The sequence below is a fragment of the Papio anubis genome, chromosome 5 (assembly GCF_008728515.1).
Source record: "Papio anubis isolate 15944 chromosome 5, Panubis1.0, whole genome shotgun sequence".
Classification (NCBI taxonomy): domain Eukaryota; kingdom Metazoa; phylum Chordata; class Mammalia; order Primates; family Cercopithecidae; genus Papio; species Papio anubis.
Genome location: NC_044980.1, coordinates 172780396 through 172798069, shown reverse-complemented (window position 1 = coordinate 172798069; position 17674 = coordinate 172780396). Strand labels below are relative to the sequence as shown.

General features: G+C 49.6%; 1 protein-coding gene across 1 annotated transcript in view; it reads left to right on the top strand.

Moving 5' to 3' along the window:
* The first annotated feature begins 2331 nt into the window (after nucleotides 1-2331).
* Nucleotides 2332-17674, top strand: part of RASGEF1C (RasGEF domain family member 1C) — a 105919-nt gene continuing 90576 nt past the window's right edge. Inside the window, exon 1 of the mRNA XM_009209713.4 lies at nucleotides 2332-2994. Coding sequence (XP_009207977.2) covers nucleotides 2785-2994 — 210 coding nt within the window. The 5' untranslated portion in view covers nucleotides 2332-2784. The remainder of the gene's footprint in view (nucleotides 2995-17674) is intronic.

The following is a 17674-nucleotide window of genomic DNA, read 5'->3' as shown; positions in this document are numbered from 1 at the left end:
CTCTGGGACTGGACCTGAGGCTTAGGGGCACAGGGTGATAATCAGAGAAGATGCAGGGAGTGGCCCAGTGCCTGCACCCTGAGGTGCATCTGTCTACCTGCTGGAAGCACACCGCTCACCCCAGACCAAGTGCCCGCCTCTGTTCCCCCTCCCTTTCCCCACACCCGATCCTTGGTCTCAGACATCACCCTCCCTAGGATCAGCCTCTGGCCCTGGCCCTGGCCCCAGCCCTGCTGCCTCACTGCCCAGCCTAGCCGGCCCACATTGATTCTAATACATCTGTAAGCCGTAGGCAGATGTCCACTCTCCCCAGGACTCAGTTTCTCTAACAGTTCAAGAAATGGGCTGGACTCTGGTTTTTAACCTGTCCATTCTTCCAGAAACAGCCTTCAGGGACGCCTGGAACAGCACCTTGCTCCATGCTCAAAGCTGACACAGGGCTAACTCTGCCCCAGCTCTACCGAGACAACACCCAGGCCTGTTATTCTTGCTCCCTAGGTCTGCGGAAATGGCCTGAGCTCGGCTCCTCGGAGCCTGTGTGTGGCACCCGCAGGCCGTCCTTGTAACTATCAGGCAGACGTGCCCTCTCTGAGGTGTTAACCTAGGGCCATTCTGCCACAGAAAGACTGGGAGATAGGGGAGGCCGGTTTCTATGCAGACAGGTTAAGCACCTGGATCTAGCTATTCCTCTAAGCAGCAAACCTTGGCTTTTTATGATCCACAAGCCAGTAAGTTCTTTTTGCTCAAGCTGGTTGGGTTGAGTTTTGGGCCACATCTCATCAGGCAGGTCCTGACTAAAGCAGAGCGAGAGGTGAAGCCAGCTGGACTTCTGGGTTGGGTGAGGACTGCGAGAACTTTCCTGGCTAGCTAGAGGACTGTAAATGCACCAATCAGCACTCTGTAAAATGGACCAATCAGCAGGACATGGGCGGGGACAAATAAGGGAATAAAAGCTGTCTGCCCACCCCTGGCCAGCCAGCAGCAGGTGCCTGTTCAGGTCATCTTCAGTGCTGGAGAACCTTTGTTCTGCTCTTCACGATAAATCTTGCGGATACTCACTCTTTGGGTCCGCACCACCTTTAAGAGCTGTAACACTCACTGCCAAGGTCCACAGCTTCATTCTTGAAGTCAGCGAGACCACAAACCCAGCGGAAGGGATAAACTCTGGACACAAGAGGACAGGTGTCCTGACCTCTATGCTGGAACCAACCAAGGAACTTTCACTGAAGGTGGACCCAGTTCAAGGAGGCCACTGGATCCTGGTAGAACCCCTCTCCCTTTCTATAAGTGAAATCACGCATCGCCATCCTCCCAGCACCCTGGTGTCTTCAGAGTGGCGTCCACCCTCCCTGGGAGCCACAGGAGAGCACCGAGAAGGTGGCGGGGTGCGGGGGAGGGGGTGCCCTTTCCTCATCCTCTGATGGATGCTTATCCAGGGATGTCCCACTCGGGGACACAGGCAACCTAGGTGGCCATGGCAGGAGGCCAGCCCAGAGAACCAGGCCGGGCCCAGTCTTGAGAAGACAGGGTGAACTGGGTTTTGGGGCGCCAGAGGCCCACCGGGTGAGGGGTAGGCTGGGGCAGGCAGCTCGGGCGCAGAGTCCGCCAGGGTCCACGCTCCGGAGGGCAGCGTCTGACGGTCTGAGCTGGCGGTCCTGGCGCGGTGGGCTAGCCGCCGCGGAGGCCTGAACGCAGGGGGCACGTTTGGCCGAGACCCCGCGGCCTGGGCGCGGAAGGCCCCGGTGTGCAGCGGCCGTGGTGCTCCACCCGCCGCTCCGCGCTCCCCGAGTGCCACGAGGGGGCGCCGCGCCGCTGCACTCTGGGGCCGCCGCCAAGCGCTCGTGCGGGCTGCGCTGGGAGCGGGCGGCGGCGGCGGCGGCGGCGGCAGCGGCGGGCCCGCGGCGCCCTGGGTCCCGCGGCACCCGAGGCTCTGGCGCTGGCATGGGCAGGCAGGTTCAGGCGCCGGGAGTCAGGAGTCGGTGAGTGGTGCGCGGCCGGGGACAGCTGGCAGAGCGGGCCAGGGCGCGGGCTCGCGGGGCTGGGAGGGCTGCCGGCGGGCGCGGGGCGCGGGGCGCGGGCGAGGTCGCGGCGTGGGTGCGGGGCAGCGAGCCCGGCGGGGACGGCGGGTGTCCGGGCCGTTGGCGGACACGCCCGGGCCTGACCCGGAGCACAGGGTCGCGCGTGGTGACAGTGCGCGTGGCCGGCCGGCGGGGCCGGGGGCCGCGGCGCACGTGAGTGTGCGGTCCGCGTGGCGGGGTCGGCAGGTGGCGGGAGGCTGCGCGCGGCTCGGGAGCGTGCGCCGGGGTCAGCAGGGGCGGGGTCCGCGCGGCTGCTGGGACTGGAGGCGCAGGGGTGGCGGGGAGGGGACCCTAAGGGCACACCCCCGGCCACCTGGCGGGAGACCCGGCTCGGCCGCGCGCCCCCAGCCCCTGCTGGGCGCCAAGAGCAAGCTTCTTTCACCCGCTCGAGTGGCAGGAAAAGCCAGCCTGGACCAAAGCCTCCGCCCGCACCGGACCTCAGTTTCCCTCTCTATGAAATGGGGACGGTAAGGCAGACCTGCCAGTGCAGGTACAGAAGGCAAAGGACCTTGCGCCTGGGGGAAGACGGTGCTGTCGCCCTTGAGGATGGGATCGGGTTTGAGGAAAGGACCAGTGCTACTACTCTCAGAGGGCCTGCGAGAACAGTGGGGTCTGCTGGGCGTCCTGGGTGTGTCTCTCACGCAGTGACAGCGGACGGCATCAAGGGACCACCTGGTCCACTCTTTGTATTTAGATTGGGAAGGCGATGCTTGGAGGGGCTTGGGGAAGGGTGCTGCGGACGCCGCCCCATGCTCTGCGTGGGCGTGGGGAACTGAGAAAGACAGAGCTGGGAAGTCGGGGTGATGGAGGAGCTCGTCCCGGCCCCTACCTCCTGCCTCCTGGAGCTGTGGGGGAGACAGAAGTTCCACCGAGCCCCGGGAGCCTGAGAAGAGTCCTGGGAAGCTCTGCCTGCCAGGTAGGTGGAGTCACTGAGGCTTAGAGAGGGGCGGGACCATGGAGTGGCAACGCTGGGGTCCCACCTCTGGTAGGACTGGCTCCAGTAGCCGTAGTGCAGCCACTGTGCCCGGCGACTGGCGGAGGGGGACTGGGGTTGTCCACTCACTGGCCCAGCGCATTCATTGAGCGCATACTGTGTGCCGCCTGCTGCCTGCCCCCTACATGCTCGCTAGCTGGTGTGGGAGGGGACAGCCAACAAGGAATCAAAGGGAAAAGCAAGGACATGGCCAAGAGTGCGTGCTGGGAAGAACATGCAGTGGGGTGACTGGGGCAGAGGGAGCGGTGACAGGGCGCGGCGGAGCGTTTGTCTGGTCAGGGAGGCTGTCCCCAGCGAGCGGGGAGCCCTGCCTGTGCTGTGGTGGACGGGTAGCCGGGGGAGCAGCGTGGGTGAGACCCCTGAGGGCAGGAGGGGCGGAGCTGGAGCCGAGTCCGTGCGGGGTCGGGATGTCCTGGGCAGCCCTGGGGTTGGAGGTTGGAGTTGAAAGGCTGCCCCTGGCGGCGGGTGGGCGCACTGCCGGGGCGGGAGAGGGAAGGCCGGCGGGACTGGCAGGAGGAGCCCGCAGGCCGCCAGGTGTGGGCCCTGCCCGGGACCTGGCGCTTTTCAGGCCGGGGTCTGCACCCTCCTGCCATGTCCACGCCAGTCTCTGGGGTGGTTCCGGCTCTCACTGGTACCTGGACCTAGACCCAGAGCCATTTCTTCAAGGGGCCTTGGCTCCTCGCGTGGGACCCGGGCTTAGTGTGGGGCGTGCACTCGCTGCCTCTAGGCCTTGTCAGTGGATCAAGCCAAGACACCTTTGTTTTTTACCAAAAATTAATATTTCCATTCCCTTTCTCCTGCAGTGAGAACCTGGTTCCCCCAAACATGAATATGTTTAATCATTTACTTAGCCCTACAATGCACCCCGAAATAGTTTCAGAATTACTGCATCCACACCAAAGCCAGCCAAAACCTACTAGGTCAGCATCGGGATTTCCACGGGTGTGCAGGCAGAGCGCTGTGTGATTATGTTATCAATCGGACACACTGATAGCTTCGCGTGTTTCTACTTGCATTCAATGTGGAGGTTTTTTTCCTTTGGACTTTAGGATGTAATTTTATTTTTTTGAGTATGTAAAACACGTGGTTTAAAGGTCAAAGCTATTAAAAAGCTATCCTTAGAGGTCTCAATCCTACCCCTGCGTCTTCCTCCTTGTTCCCACACCATTGGTAGCCATTTAAAATATTTTCTGGTTTATCCTTCCTGTGTGTCTTTCTGCAAAACAAGTCATTTAAGCATTATCACAAAAGTTGGCCATGCAGCTCCTTGTTTTTCTTCAATTAGAAGTATGTCCTGAAAATAACTTCTTACCAGTTCGTGGAGACCTGCCTCATTCTTTTTTACACTCACATAGCATTCCGTTCTGTGGCTGTACTATTATTGTTTATTCAAATTATGTCCTGTGGATGAACATTTTGTGTTTTTTGAGCCTTTTTACATTTAAAATAATGGAGTAAGGGATAACCTTGCACCTATATTGTTAATATTTGCAAAGGTGTCTATTTAGAACACACTTCTAGAAGTAGGAGTGAATATGGATTTATTTTGTTAGCTAGTCCCAAATTCCCTGTCAAGAGGTAGCACCATTTTGCATTCCCACCACCAGTGTATCACAGCGTCTTCTGTTTCCTCACAGCCTCGCTGGTTTGAGAGCTGAGAAATAGTATTTCAGTGTATTTTAAATTTATATTTCTATTATTATAAATGAAATTGGACATCTTTTCACATAGATTTGGAATCATAGTTAGACTTTTCTAACTATGAAAAGCCCAATTATAAAGCAATCATCTGTGTTTTCTAATATTTGTTTAGTTTTGTACTTAGTCTGTGGATCCAATTTAATCTTTTTCTAAATGTCTAGCACTCTATCCCAGTGCCATTTATTTAAAAGGTCATCTTTCCTCCAGTGATCTGAAAGGTACCTTCATCATACACTAAACATCCAAGCCCTGGGCCTGTTTCTGGGCTTTCTAGTTTGTCTCACAGGTCTGTCTATTCCATCTGTTCACATACTGGTGAAAGAGAGAGAGAAAAAATATATATATTTAAAGGCAAGGAGGGCCTGGAACAGTGGCTTACGCCTGTAATCCCAGCACTTTGCAAGGCTGAGATGGGTGGATCACTTGAGGTCAGGAGTTTGAAACCAGCCTGGCCAACATGGTAAAACCCTGTCTCTACCAAAAAATATAAAAAATTAGCCGGGTGTGGTGGCACATGCCTGTAATCCCAGCTACTTGGGAGGTTAAGGCACGAGAATTGCTTGAACCTGGGAGGCAGAGGTTGGTGAACTGAGCTGAGATCATACCCCTGCAACTCCACCCTGGGTGACAGAGCGAGACTCTGTCTCAAAATAATAATAATAATAAATAATGGCAAAGAAGATTTTATTCAAGCCCATTGCAATAGAGGAGAGAGATTGGGCTCGACTCTCCTTGTTGTGTTTTACTATCTGGTGGGCAAGTTCCTTCCACTGCTTTTTACTGCAAGGATTTCCTGGCTATTGCAGCGTGTTGCTGGTATTTGGGTCGGGAAGGAGATCATATTAAGTTTATATTAGGCTTATATATTAACTTTAGGATAACTGGCATCTTTATGAAGTTAAGTTATCTTATCCAAAACCGAGAGAGATCTTTCCATTTGTTCAAGGCTACTTCTAGGAGTGTTTTGAAGTTTTCCTCATATATGTTTTTCATATTTCTTAGGAAGTTTATTCATGAATGTTTTTACCTTGTGTGTTGCTACTATAAATGGTTTTTTCAATTATATCTTTGAATTGACTACTGTTTTGTGTATGTTATTTTATATCTTTCTGTCTTACCTGAATTTTTATTCTTAGTTTTATTGTTAGTCTTTTATTTATTTATTTATTTATTTTTTAATTTTATTTTTTTGAGACAGAGTCTCGCTCTGTCACCCAGGCTGGAGTGCAGTAGCGTGATCTCTGCTCACCACAACCTCTACCTCCCACATTCAAGTGATTCTCGTGCCTCAGCTTCCCAAGTAGCTAAGATTACAGGCACCTGCCACCGCGTCCAGCTAATTTTTGTATTTTTAGTAGAGACGGGGTTTCGCCATCTTGTCCAGGCTGGTCTTGAACTCCTGACCTCAGATGATCCACCGCCTCGGCCTCCCAAAGTGCTGGGATTACAGGCGTGAGCCACCATGTCCGGCCTATTGTTAGTCTTATCTTTGATTCTCTCAGTCATTCTGTCATCTACAAATTCAAATAGCTTTACTGCTTCTCTATTGATTTTTATGCTTTCCTTTATCTTATTAAATTGGCTGAATAACTCCAATTCAGTATTAAATATTGGATGTAGTGGGCCTCCTTACCTTGTTCCTGACTTTAGTAAAAAGGCCTCTAATGCTTCCCCTATTAAGAAAGATGCTGACTTCAGGATGGGAAGAGATAGATAGATGGATTAGATAGATAGATAGATAGATAGATAGATAGATAGATAGATAGATAGATAAGGGAATATCCATTGACTCGTATTTTATGGGTGGCTTTAAAAGTCAGAATTGGTGTTGACCTTTGTTGGAGCCATGTATGGAGACAATGATCTGATGTTTCTCCTTGGTGCTATTAACATAATGAGTCAGCGATGGATTTCCCGATATCAGGTATCAGGTCTGGGACTAGGGTGAGGTAAACAGTAAGAATATTAACACTAGGCCATCTTTGCATTTCTGAAATAAGTCCCACTTGGACATGATGTAGAAAACAGTTTGGCAGTTTCTTGAAAATTTAAACATACAAATACCGTATGAACCAACGGCCCCCGCTCCCAGGAATCTAAGAGAAATGGAAACAATGAAATGTCCACCAAAGACTTGTACACAAACGCTCGTAACAGCATTGCTTATAGTGGCCAGGAAAGTAGAGACAACGCAGTTGTTCATCAACTGGTGAATAAGAAAACAAGATATATGTCCATACAATGGAATACAGCTTAGCAATTACAGTTGGCCCTCGAACAGTGAGAAGGTTGGGGATGCTGACCCCCACACAGTCAAAAAGCTGCATAGAACTTTCGCCTTCCCCCAAATTTCACTTTTTTATTGTTGTTGTTGTTTGTGTGTTTGTTTTTTGAGGCAGAGTCTCACTCTGTCGTCCAGGCTGGAGTGCAGTGGCGCGATCTCGGCTCACTCCAACCTCTGCCTCCCAGGTTCAAGCGATTCTCCTGCCTCAGCCTCCCAAGTGGCTGGGATTACAGGCATGCACCACCATGCCCGGTTGAGTTATATTTTTGGTAGAGACGGGGTTTCACCATGTTGGCCAGGCTGGTCTCAAACTCCTGGCCTTAAGTGATCCTCCCGCCTTGGCTTCCCAAAGTGCTGGGATTACAGGCGTGAGCCACCGCGCCCAGCCTGTAGTATGTTTTGATATCATTGTATTAGTTATCTGTTGCTGTGTAATGATTTATCATTGACCTAATGGCTTAAAGCAACACATGTTTATTAGCTCATCATTTCTGTGGATCAGGAGCCTGGGCATGGCTTAGCTGAGTACTGCTGGTGGTGGCCAGGACTAGGTTCTCATGTAGAGACAGCTAGGGAAGGATTTGCTCATCCACTCATGTGGTTGTTGGCAGTATTTAGTTCTTTGTAGTTATATTTAGAGCTTAAATTTTTGACTAGATGTTGGCTGGAGGCCAACCTCAACTTCTAAAGGTCACCCCCAGTTCCTAGGGACCACCCACAGTTCTCTGTCACGTGGGCTGCCCCAACATGACTGCTTACTCTGTCAAGCCCACAGAGTCTCTAGAGAGTCATCACATAACAAAACGTAACATCGTATGAGGTGACATACATGATAGAACAACGTAACATAATCCCAGTAGTGATATCCTCTCATCTTTGCCATAGTCTATTGGTTGGAGGAAAGTCAAAAGCCCCACTCAGTCCCAAATGTGTGAACACCAAGAGGTAGAGATTATCATGTGGGTGAGCGCCATAGACACTGCCTGCCACAGTGGTGTTGGATTCTGATTACTCATATTTATTTTTGCCAAAGTTTTCCCAGTCACCCTTTGACTGGACAAAGCTTAGCTTCTGATGGTTCCTTAAGAAAGACTCGTGCGTACTGTATTTCCTGCTTGCTTTCTATACTCTTGCTACTTGAAGGACAGATTGGCTGGTTATAAAATCCTTGTCTCTTACTTTCTGTCCTTCCTTAAATTTTTAAAAATGTTGTTATGGGTTGCCTTGCTTGTAAGTTGTCAACAAGATGTCTGATATAAACATGCTTTTCTTTCCTTTGTAAGTGACTTGATTGTTTTTCTGGAGCTCCAAAGAATTTTTTTTCTTTATTTTTAAAGTCTAATCATTTTACTAGGCATTGTCTTGGAACTGATTTCAGGTATGTGGCGGACTCTTTGAATATGCAGATTTAAGTCTTCTTTTATTTCTAAAACATTTTCTTAGATTATAGTGTTAAATGTTAATTATGTACCATTATTTTACCTTTTATCTTCAGGGATGCCAATAATATGTTTGTGTTAGATCTTTTTTCCATCTATCTTCTAGATTGCTTTCTCTATGAATTTTATTTTTGTTTTATGGTTGTTTTCATTCATTTCCTTAATGAACACTATTAAGCTTTTAGTCAAATCCGTTCTCCCTAAGAGATTTTCTAATTCAGTCTTCATTTCTGAGATGATGGTCTTTTCCTCATTTTCTTTCATGAGTTGAGGCAACTCTAATTTCACATTTACCTTTTTTTGGGTTCATTTCTGTTGAGTTTTTTAAATGTATAATTTAGGGATTTTCTTCATGTGTGTGAATTTTTAGTGTGTCTTCATCTGTTCAGGCTGCGCTAACAAAATATCAGAACGATTTCTCACAGTTCTGGAGGCTGGAGGTACGAGATCAAGGTGCGTGGTAAGGGCTGCATCCTGGTTCGCAGATGGCTCCTCTCCTCACTCCCTCACATGGAGGAAGGCGCAAGGGAGCTCTCAGGAGCCCCTTTCCTAAGGGCACTCATCTCATTGATGAGGGCTCTGCCCTCCAGACCTAATCACCTCCCAAAGGCCCCCTCCAAATGCCGTCACACCGGGGACTGCGTTTCAATGTATAAATTCTGGGGGACATAAACTTCCAGGCCATGGCATTAGGTAATAAACTTCCAGACCACGGTGTTACATAATTCAGGTTGAGGTGTCTTGTGTAGTTTTTCCCTTTGTAAATTGGGGGTTTGTGGGAGGGATTAGTGTCGGCGCTTTATCCTGGCTTTGTATGGATATTATCTGTTAATTTAGCAATGTCTTAATTTGCCTGGACTGGTAATAACAGATGGCTGTAGGCAGGAGCTGGGGGCTTGGGAACCATAGTAGGTTTCTTAGTGTAAGAGTCCCCTCTCCTGTTGGCGGAGTGAAGTGCACCATTTTCCTTGTCCTTTGGGAGGCGGGAGTGGACTTGTGTTTTCTGAGTTTACAATTCACTTTTGCTTCCGTAGGTCCTTGAACATCCAGGCTTGCTATTTCCTGTCTGTTACTGGCAAGCCTCTGAAGGCTGCCTCTACTTCCAGGCCACATGCCTGGCCCCTAGAAGCAGGGCCTTCCTGAGACAGCCACCTCCGGGCTCCACTGCTGTCTCCTTTCAGTTCCCCAGCCGCCAGTGCTCCAACACCCACCCCTAGGCGTGCTCTGTTTCCCCATGTCGGGTGGGACTTTCTTCTTCTTGTTTTTATTTAGAGACAGGGTCTCGCTCTGTCACCCAGCTGTAGTGCACTGGTGCGATCACAGCTCACTGCTGCCTCCAACTCCTGGGCTCGAGCGATCCTCCCACCTCAGCCTCCGTAGCTGAGACCACAAGCACCTGCCACCACACTTGGCTAAAGGACTTTCTTTTTTCCTTAGTTCTTGGCCCCAGATCCCCTCTCCTCATTCCCACAGTGCTTCTCCCTGAGCCCACACCCCATCAATGCCAGTGGGGGCCCTGGAGCCGGTTCTGAAGGTTGGGGTGTTCTTTCCTCACCTGCAACAGTTAGAGGAGGGCGCACCCTGTCTCCTACTCATGCTAGAGGCATGGGCATGGGTGGTGTTATTCGCTCCCCTCTCATGCTGGAGGCATGGGCATGGGTGCTGGAGGCATGGGCATGGGTGCTGGAGGCATGGGCATGGGTGGTGGAGGCATGGGCATGGGTGCTGGAAGCGTGGGCATGGGTGGTGGAGGCGTGGGCATGGGTGCTGGGGGCGTGGGTGTGGGTGCTGGGGGCGTGGGCCTGAGCATGGGTGGTGTTATTCACTCTCCTGCTTGGTCCATGTTGGCTTTTAGCAAGGGGAGGATTGGATTGAGGGGCTGCCATGGTCTCCGGGACCTAGAGATGTCTGCAGCCTTTCTACTTGGAAAGCTCCATAAAGAACGGTGCACTCTTCATCTGTTAAATAAATCCATCAATTTTTTTTTAGATGGAATCTTGCTCTGTAGCCCAGGCTGGAGTGCAGTGGTGCAATCTCGGCTCACCGCAACCACTGTCTCCCAGGTCCCGGTTCAAGCAATTCTCCTGCCTCAGTCTTCCGAGTAGCTGGGATTACAGGCACGTGCCACCACGCCCAGATAATTTTTGTATTTTTAGTAGAGACAGGGTTTCACCATGTTGGCCAGCCTGGTCTTGAACTCCTTACCTTGTGATCCGCCTGCCTTGACCTCCCAAAGTGCTGAGATTACAGACGTGAGCCACTGCGCCCGGCCCAATTTTTAACACTTTGGAACATTTGCTCATTATTTTTACTAAGCCATTTAAGAGTAAGCTACAGGAATCAAGACATCAGCATCACCCTAGAACACAGAAATTCTGGCTGGGTGCGGTGGCTCACGCCTATAATCCCAGCACTTTGGGAGGCCGAGGTGGGCAGATCACGAGGTCAGGAGATCGAGACCATCCTGGCTAACACGGTGAAACCCTATCTCTACTAAAAATACAAAAATTAACCGGGCATGATGGCGGGCCCCTGTAGTCCCAGCTACTCGGGAGGCTGAGGCAGGAGAATGGCGTGCTTGCAGTGAGTGGAGATCGCGCCACTGCACTCCAGCCTGGGCGACAGAGCAAGACTCCGTCTCAAAAGAAAAGAACACAGAAATTCTTCTACAAAACCACAATTTCAATGCATGTTCAAGAAATTTAGTATGAGCCAGGCGAGGTCACTGATACCTGAAGTCCCAGCGCTTTGGGAGGCTGTGGTAGGAGAATCGCTTGAGGTCAGGGGTTCAAGGCTACAGAACAAGATCCCATCTGGGAAAGAAGGAAGGAGGGGAGGGGAGGGGAGGGGAGGGGAAGAGAAGGGAGGAAGAGAGGGAGGGAAGGGAGGGGTCACCTTGGTTTATTAATTTTGAATAAGCTAACTGGCACCACTGTTGCCAGTTCAAGGCCTTCCAGTCCCACAGCAGCATCCTAATTGGTGCATTTCTGCTTTACGTGCAGTGGATGTCGCTAAGGGTGGGACGGAGTGCAGACTCTTGGAATCAGCTAATTAATGCCCCTGCAGAGAAAATCTCTACCCGGGTCATTTGGTCAGGAAATTGTTTAGTTGTTTGTTTTAAAATCCAGACAGTATTCAAAAGTGCCAATCTGGCTAAATAATACATAGTAAAATGACCACTGCTGTCTGTGACGGTTTAAACACCCACACAGTGCCGTTGGCTGAGTACCTGTGGCCTCAGGTAATTCCCACAGCAGTTGCCATCGACTTACAGATGGGGAAACTGAGGCTCAGGGACACAAGGGGGCATCCCAGGGCCATGCAGCCAGTGTGGGCCTTGAGCTCAGCCTGCTGTCTGGGGTTTGTGCTGTTGACAGTCTGGGCTATTTTTGAGTGTGGACTGCTCTCACTGTCTGTCTTTGTGGGCCTCTCTCTGCTCACAGCCTCCCATCTGTCCATCACGTGGACCACCCAACAGACACGTGCTAAGCAGCCGTGGGTTTCAGGCCTGAGCTGGGCTTAGCCAGGAGTGCCTCTCTGTTAACCCCAGGCCTTCTCTGTCCAGCCTGGGTCCACTGTCAGAGGCCACCACTGCCCTGAGCAGCACCCTGGATCCAGCCATTGCTTCCCTCTGCTGTCCCGGGGTTCAGGCTCCCCTCTGTCCCAGCCATTGTTGAGTGATTCACAGGTGTGTGGCTGCTGGCTGAGGGAGGCGAGGCAGAGAGCTCCCATGTGCCTGAGGCACCCCTGCTTCCTGACCCTGAATCGCAGTCCCCAGATGGGACTCTCCAGGAATGGGATCGTGCTGCAGAGGGACTGACCGAGGAGGCTCATCAGAGGCAGGCTGGCCACAGGCGCACGTCAGTGAGAGCAGCCCTGCCCCGTGGTGAGGTCTGAGGGGAGCCTCACCGACACCAGCCTGGGGCAGCACACCCAGCTCCACATTTTGGGGTGGAGTCAGGTCCTGGGAACCCTCAGGCTCTTAGGATATTGTTGCCCTGGTGTTACTCAGAAATCCTGCAGCTAAGTGTTGCTTTGAAATATAGAATTTTTATTGAGTGCTCCCTATCAAGCAGGGTGTGCCAAGTTCTCCTTAAACTTCATCTTGTGAGAATGGGGATTGATAAACAGAGAAATACCTGTTTCAAAGATGAATAAAGTTGATTGCCCGCCAGCATGACCAACCAAGACCAAGAAAGAGAAAGCACAAACGATCGATATCAGGAGGGAGAAAGGGCATCGCTGCAAGTTCTCCCTGTGTGGCGAGGATAGCAAGGGGTTTTTATGAAGGACCTCATACCAATACATTTGATATATGTCAGAGAAAATGTACAAAAACCCCAAAAGACCTAACTTACCAAGACTGACATAAGAAGAAATAGAAAACCTGAACAATACTATTTCTTTTTTTTTTTTGAGACAAAGTCTCACTGTTGCCCAGGCTGGAGTGCAGTGGCGCGATCTCGGCTCACTGCAACCTCCTCCTCCCGGGTTCAAGCAATTCTCCTGCCTCAGCCTCCTGAGTAGCTGGTATTATAGTCGCCCGCCACCACACCTGGCTAATTTTTTGTATTTTTGGTAGAGACGGGGTTTCACCATGTTGGCCAGGCTGGTCTTGAACTCCTGACCTCAAGTGATCCACCGGCCTTGGTCTCCCAAAGCGTTGGGATTACAGGTGTGAGCCACTGCGCCCAGCCCTGAACAATACTATTTCTGTTAAATAAGTTGAATGTATCATTAATAGGCTTCCCAAACAGAACATATCAGGCCCAGGAAGCATCTCTAGTGAGTTCTTTTGAATAGTTAGGAAAGAAATGTTTTGAAATGAATTTTTAAAAGTTCTACATGACAAAAAAATGGTAAGTATGCAAAGTGATAGGTCAATTAGCTTGACTTAGCCATTGCACAATGTCTGCATACATCAAAACCTCACATTGTACACCATAAATACAATTTTTATTTGTCAGTCCTACCTTAATAATAAATAAATAAGTGTTTTTAATAATCTTCCAGATAGTGGGGACCTGGCAGGGGAGGATCTGTGGGCAGGGAGGATGCATGGGTGATTGCTGACATGGCACTGCCTCACCGGGTGGCGGGCCTGCAGGTGTCTGTTTGTTGTGCTTTTTGACACATGTGTACGCTACAGGTAAGCTTTTCATGTAGCAAATGTTACATAGCACAGTCATTTTCACAGTCATGTTGTAAGGAGTTCCCATGTCTGCTTCTCATGCACCTCCTGTTGGTCTCTACTCTGCAGACGCCCTTCTCAGTTTGGGGACCACTAAGTTAGGCCCCTGGGCCTCAGGGCACCTCCCTGCAGGGTCCCTCAAGGTGTCCCTGAGCTCAAGTCTCTGTGAAGGCTGCAGTGGGAGTCAGCTCCAGGGATGCTGGCAGGAGGGCGCGATACCCCAGCTGCTCTCCAAGGTCAAACAGGAGTCAGACCACGTGTGTGCTTGGAGAATGTGTGTTTGGAGAAGGAGAGGAGGGAGGACCCAAGGTCAAGGCCCCTAGCTTGAGAGGCCCTGCGATTCCAGGCTGTTCTCTGCAACAGGCACTGGGCCCCACGCTGGTCGCCATCCTGCAGGCAGAGGGGAAGCATGGCCTCGGTACAGGAGGGCACTAGGCCTTCCTCACCAGCCATTCCCCGGTTTCCCTGTCAACCTTCAGCAGACCTGAAGCACAAGAGAGGCAGGCGGAGGAACCAGGAGAAGCCACAGCTCTGAGCTGCAGCAGGTCACTTGGCACGTGCCACCGCCCTGGCCACCGCCACCGCACGTGGGCTGGGGAGAGAGGGCTGGCTTGGAATCCTCGGAGAAGGTCAGATGGGCTCCGGAGCCCTGTAGGAAGATGGCATCTCCTGTGACAAACTCCCACTTTCCAGGACTGGAGCATCTGACCATAGGGCCCATCAGTCACCTGGGAAGTGGCAGTGTCCTGACCACAGGGGGTTTCTCCAGCTTAGCACTTCTGACCAGCAGGCTGACAAGCCCCTTGAGAATAAAAAATGGTGCGCTCGGTGGTTTTTGTGAACGTGCGCAAGGCGGATTGTGGAAGGGATTTGAGAAGGGTGAGGCGAGAGTGTGACAGCTGTTCCCGGGACTGGAGCGTAGCCCCCATGGCCTGTGATTTGTGCAGATGCTTCCACTTGGGTGCAGCCAAAGTGTATTAGTACTTTGGATGATGAAAAGGACCTTAAGTGTCTGCATGTCACCGTTCTTGAAACGTTTGCCGGGGAAAATGTACTTCTATTTTGCAAACAACGAGTATAAGAAAGAGGAACAAATTAGGTTATTGCGCTGTAACCAATTTCATGAGCAGTGCCGTTGACAGACGCACATTTCAGATAATGAACGCGATCTGTGGTGTTGCCACTCACCTTAATGAGGAGAGAGAGGAGCGCCAAGCCCGGCGCGTTCGGCTGCCCTCCCCATCCGGCTCACACAGGGAGGAAGGCCCAGGGGCCCTGCTCTCCGAAAGCGGGGAGGACACCTCAGGGTCACACCGCATCCAGGCCCAGTGGACTTTCAGGGAGAAAGAATCTCTTTTTTTCAACCTTTTCATACAGAAAACAAACACACAAACAAAGAGCACCATACAGAATAGGAAGAATGTGAATCACCGCACGCCCGTCTCCCGGCTCCCAGGGCTGCAGTGCTCGGCCCATCTGCCTCGATCGCCACCCCAACCCTATTAGGTGCTTACAGCCAATCCAAGACACAGAAATCCGGATTCCTGCTGGACTGATGGGGGCTTTGTCTGCCCAACCTTCCTGCCAGTTGACACATCTCATAAAATTCATAATAATTTCTTAGTGTCATCTGGTGGCCAGTCTGTAATCAGATGCCCCCATTACTTCAAAGATATCTTTTTACAGTTGGTTTGTTCAAATCTGGAAAGATCCACATCCCGCATGTTGCATTTGATTTTTATATCTCTTAAGTCTCTTTTCTTCTATAACAGTTCTTTTTGTTTGGTTGGTTGGTTTTCATTTGCTTTTTGGTCTTCACTCTGTTGGTGTGTTAGGGGGTGGGAACACCTCCCCTGTTGAGTCCCCCTGTCCTGGCTGGGCTGTTCCTATCCTTAGGATGTCACTTACCTTGCTTGTCCCTCCCCGACTTTCCTCCCAGGGTAGTCAGATCTGTAGCAGGCTCTGTCCTGTCAAAATACTGTGAGGGCCCGTAACCTAATTTGAAATTTTCTAGTAGCCACGTTAAAAAGGTGAAATTACCATTAAGAAGATATTTTATTTAACCCAGTATATCGAACCTATTGTCATTTCTACATATAGTCACTATAAGTTACTAATGATTTATTTTTTCATTCTCTTTTCATGCTGTCTTTGACATTGGCGTGTAGTTTGTGCTTATAGCTCATCAGTTCCAGTGTTGTTTTCATGAGAAATGATTGATCTCTATATATAGATTTCATGAAAATTACAGTTGAAAAACACATTTAAACGTTTTCCAATAACTGTATCAAACACCAGGTTTTATAGGCCTCTTTTTTCGAGCAGCTGTGTGATTGGTGTACAGTAAACACAACGTGTGTCAGCCTATGTGAACACTCGTGAGAGCCTCACCCCAGTGAGGACACTGAGCTCATCCGTCCCTCCGCTTTCACCCGGCGTGATTCGTTTGGAATGTGTCCATGTTGCGGGTGTCAGCGGCTTCTTCCTGTCCATTGCTGAGCTGTGTTTCCATTGTGTGGGTTCCAAGGTGGCCCCAGGATTCCCGCTCTGTGGTACTTATGCCCTTCCCTTGGGTGGGGCAGGAACCTCTGGACGCAGGGGGAAGTTAGGTTATTAGGCATCTTATATGGCAGAAAGGATTTTTTCCCATGTGATTAAGGTCACTAGTCAGTTGACTTTTAGTTAATAACAAAGGGCTACACTGAGCCGAGATCACGCCACTGCACTCCACCCTGAGTGACACAGCAAGACTCTGTCTCAAAAAAAAGAAACAAAAAACGAAAAATTTAATCAAAAGAAGAAAGACTTGCACACTGAAAACTATAAAATATTGTTAAGAGAATTAAAGAAAATGTAAATAAATGGAAAGATATTCACAAATTTACATATCTGTAAGAGTCTAGTATTCTGAACATATAAATAACTCCTATAACTTAACAAAGAAAATACAAATAACCCAATTTTTTAAGAAGCAGGCAAAAGACTTGAATAGACATTTTTCCAAAAGAGACACACAAATGGCCAAGAAGAATATAAAAAGATATTCCACATTATTAGTCATTAGGAAAATGCAAATCACAAGACAATGAAATACCACTTTACACCCACTAGGATGGCCATAATCAACAAAACAGAAAAACAGTAAAAGTGTTGGCGAGATATTGGAGAAACTGGAAACAACGCAACAATATTGCTGGTGGGAATGTGAAAGGACAGTTTGACGGTTCCTCAAAAAGTCAACTATGGCATTACCAAATGACCCAGCAATTCTACTCCCAGTTACGTGCCCCAAATAACTGAAAACAGATCCTCAAACAAATATTTGCTCATGAGTGTTCATAGCAGGACTATCTTCAATATGTAAAGGAAACAAACCATATGCATCATATGGATGCATGGATGAATGGCTGTGATACAGACGCCCTGGTGGAACTATATTCAGCCATAAAAAGGAATCAAGCACAGATACATGTCACCGCATAAATGAACCTCAGAAACATTATGTTATGTGAAAGCCGCTTGACAGAAAGGCCACATGCCACAGGATTCCATTTATATGAAATATCCAGAATAGGTACATCCATAGAGAAAGGCACAGGCTGCTGGTTGTCATGGCAGGAGAGGGTAGTAGTGAGTAACTGCTTAATGAGTATGAAATGTTCTTTGGGGGTGATGAAAATGTTTTAGAACTAGACAGAAGTGGCAGTTACAGAACCTCTGCAATTTATCATATTAATAGACTAAAGGAAAAACCACATAATCATCTCATAGATGCGAGAAAGCATTGACGAAATCCAAAATCCATTCCCAATACAAACTCTTGCCAACTAATAATAGAAGTTCCCCAATTGGATAAGGCATCTGTGAGAAACTTGCAGCTTACATCATACTTAACAGCGAAAACTGGAATACTTTCTCCTAAGATCAGGAAAAGGCAAGATGATCCACTTTCTTTCTTTCTTTTATAATTTCAACGTTTATTATAGA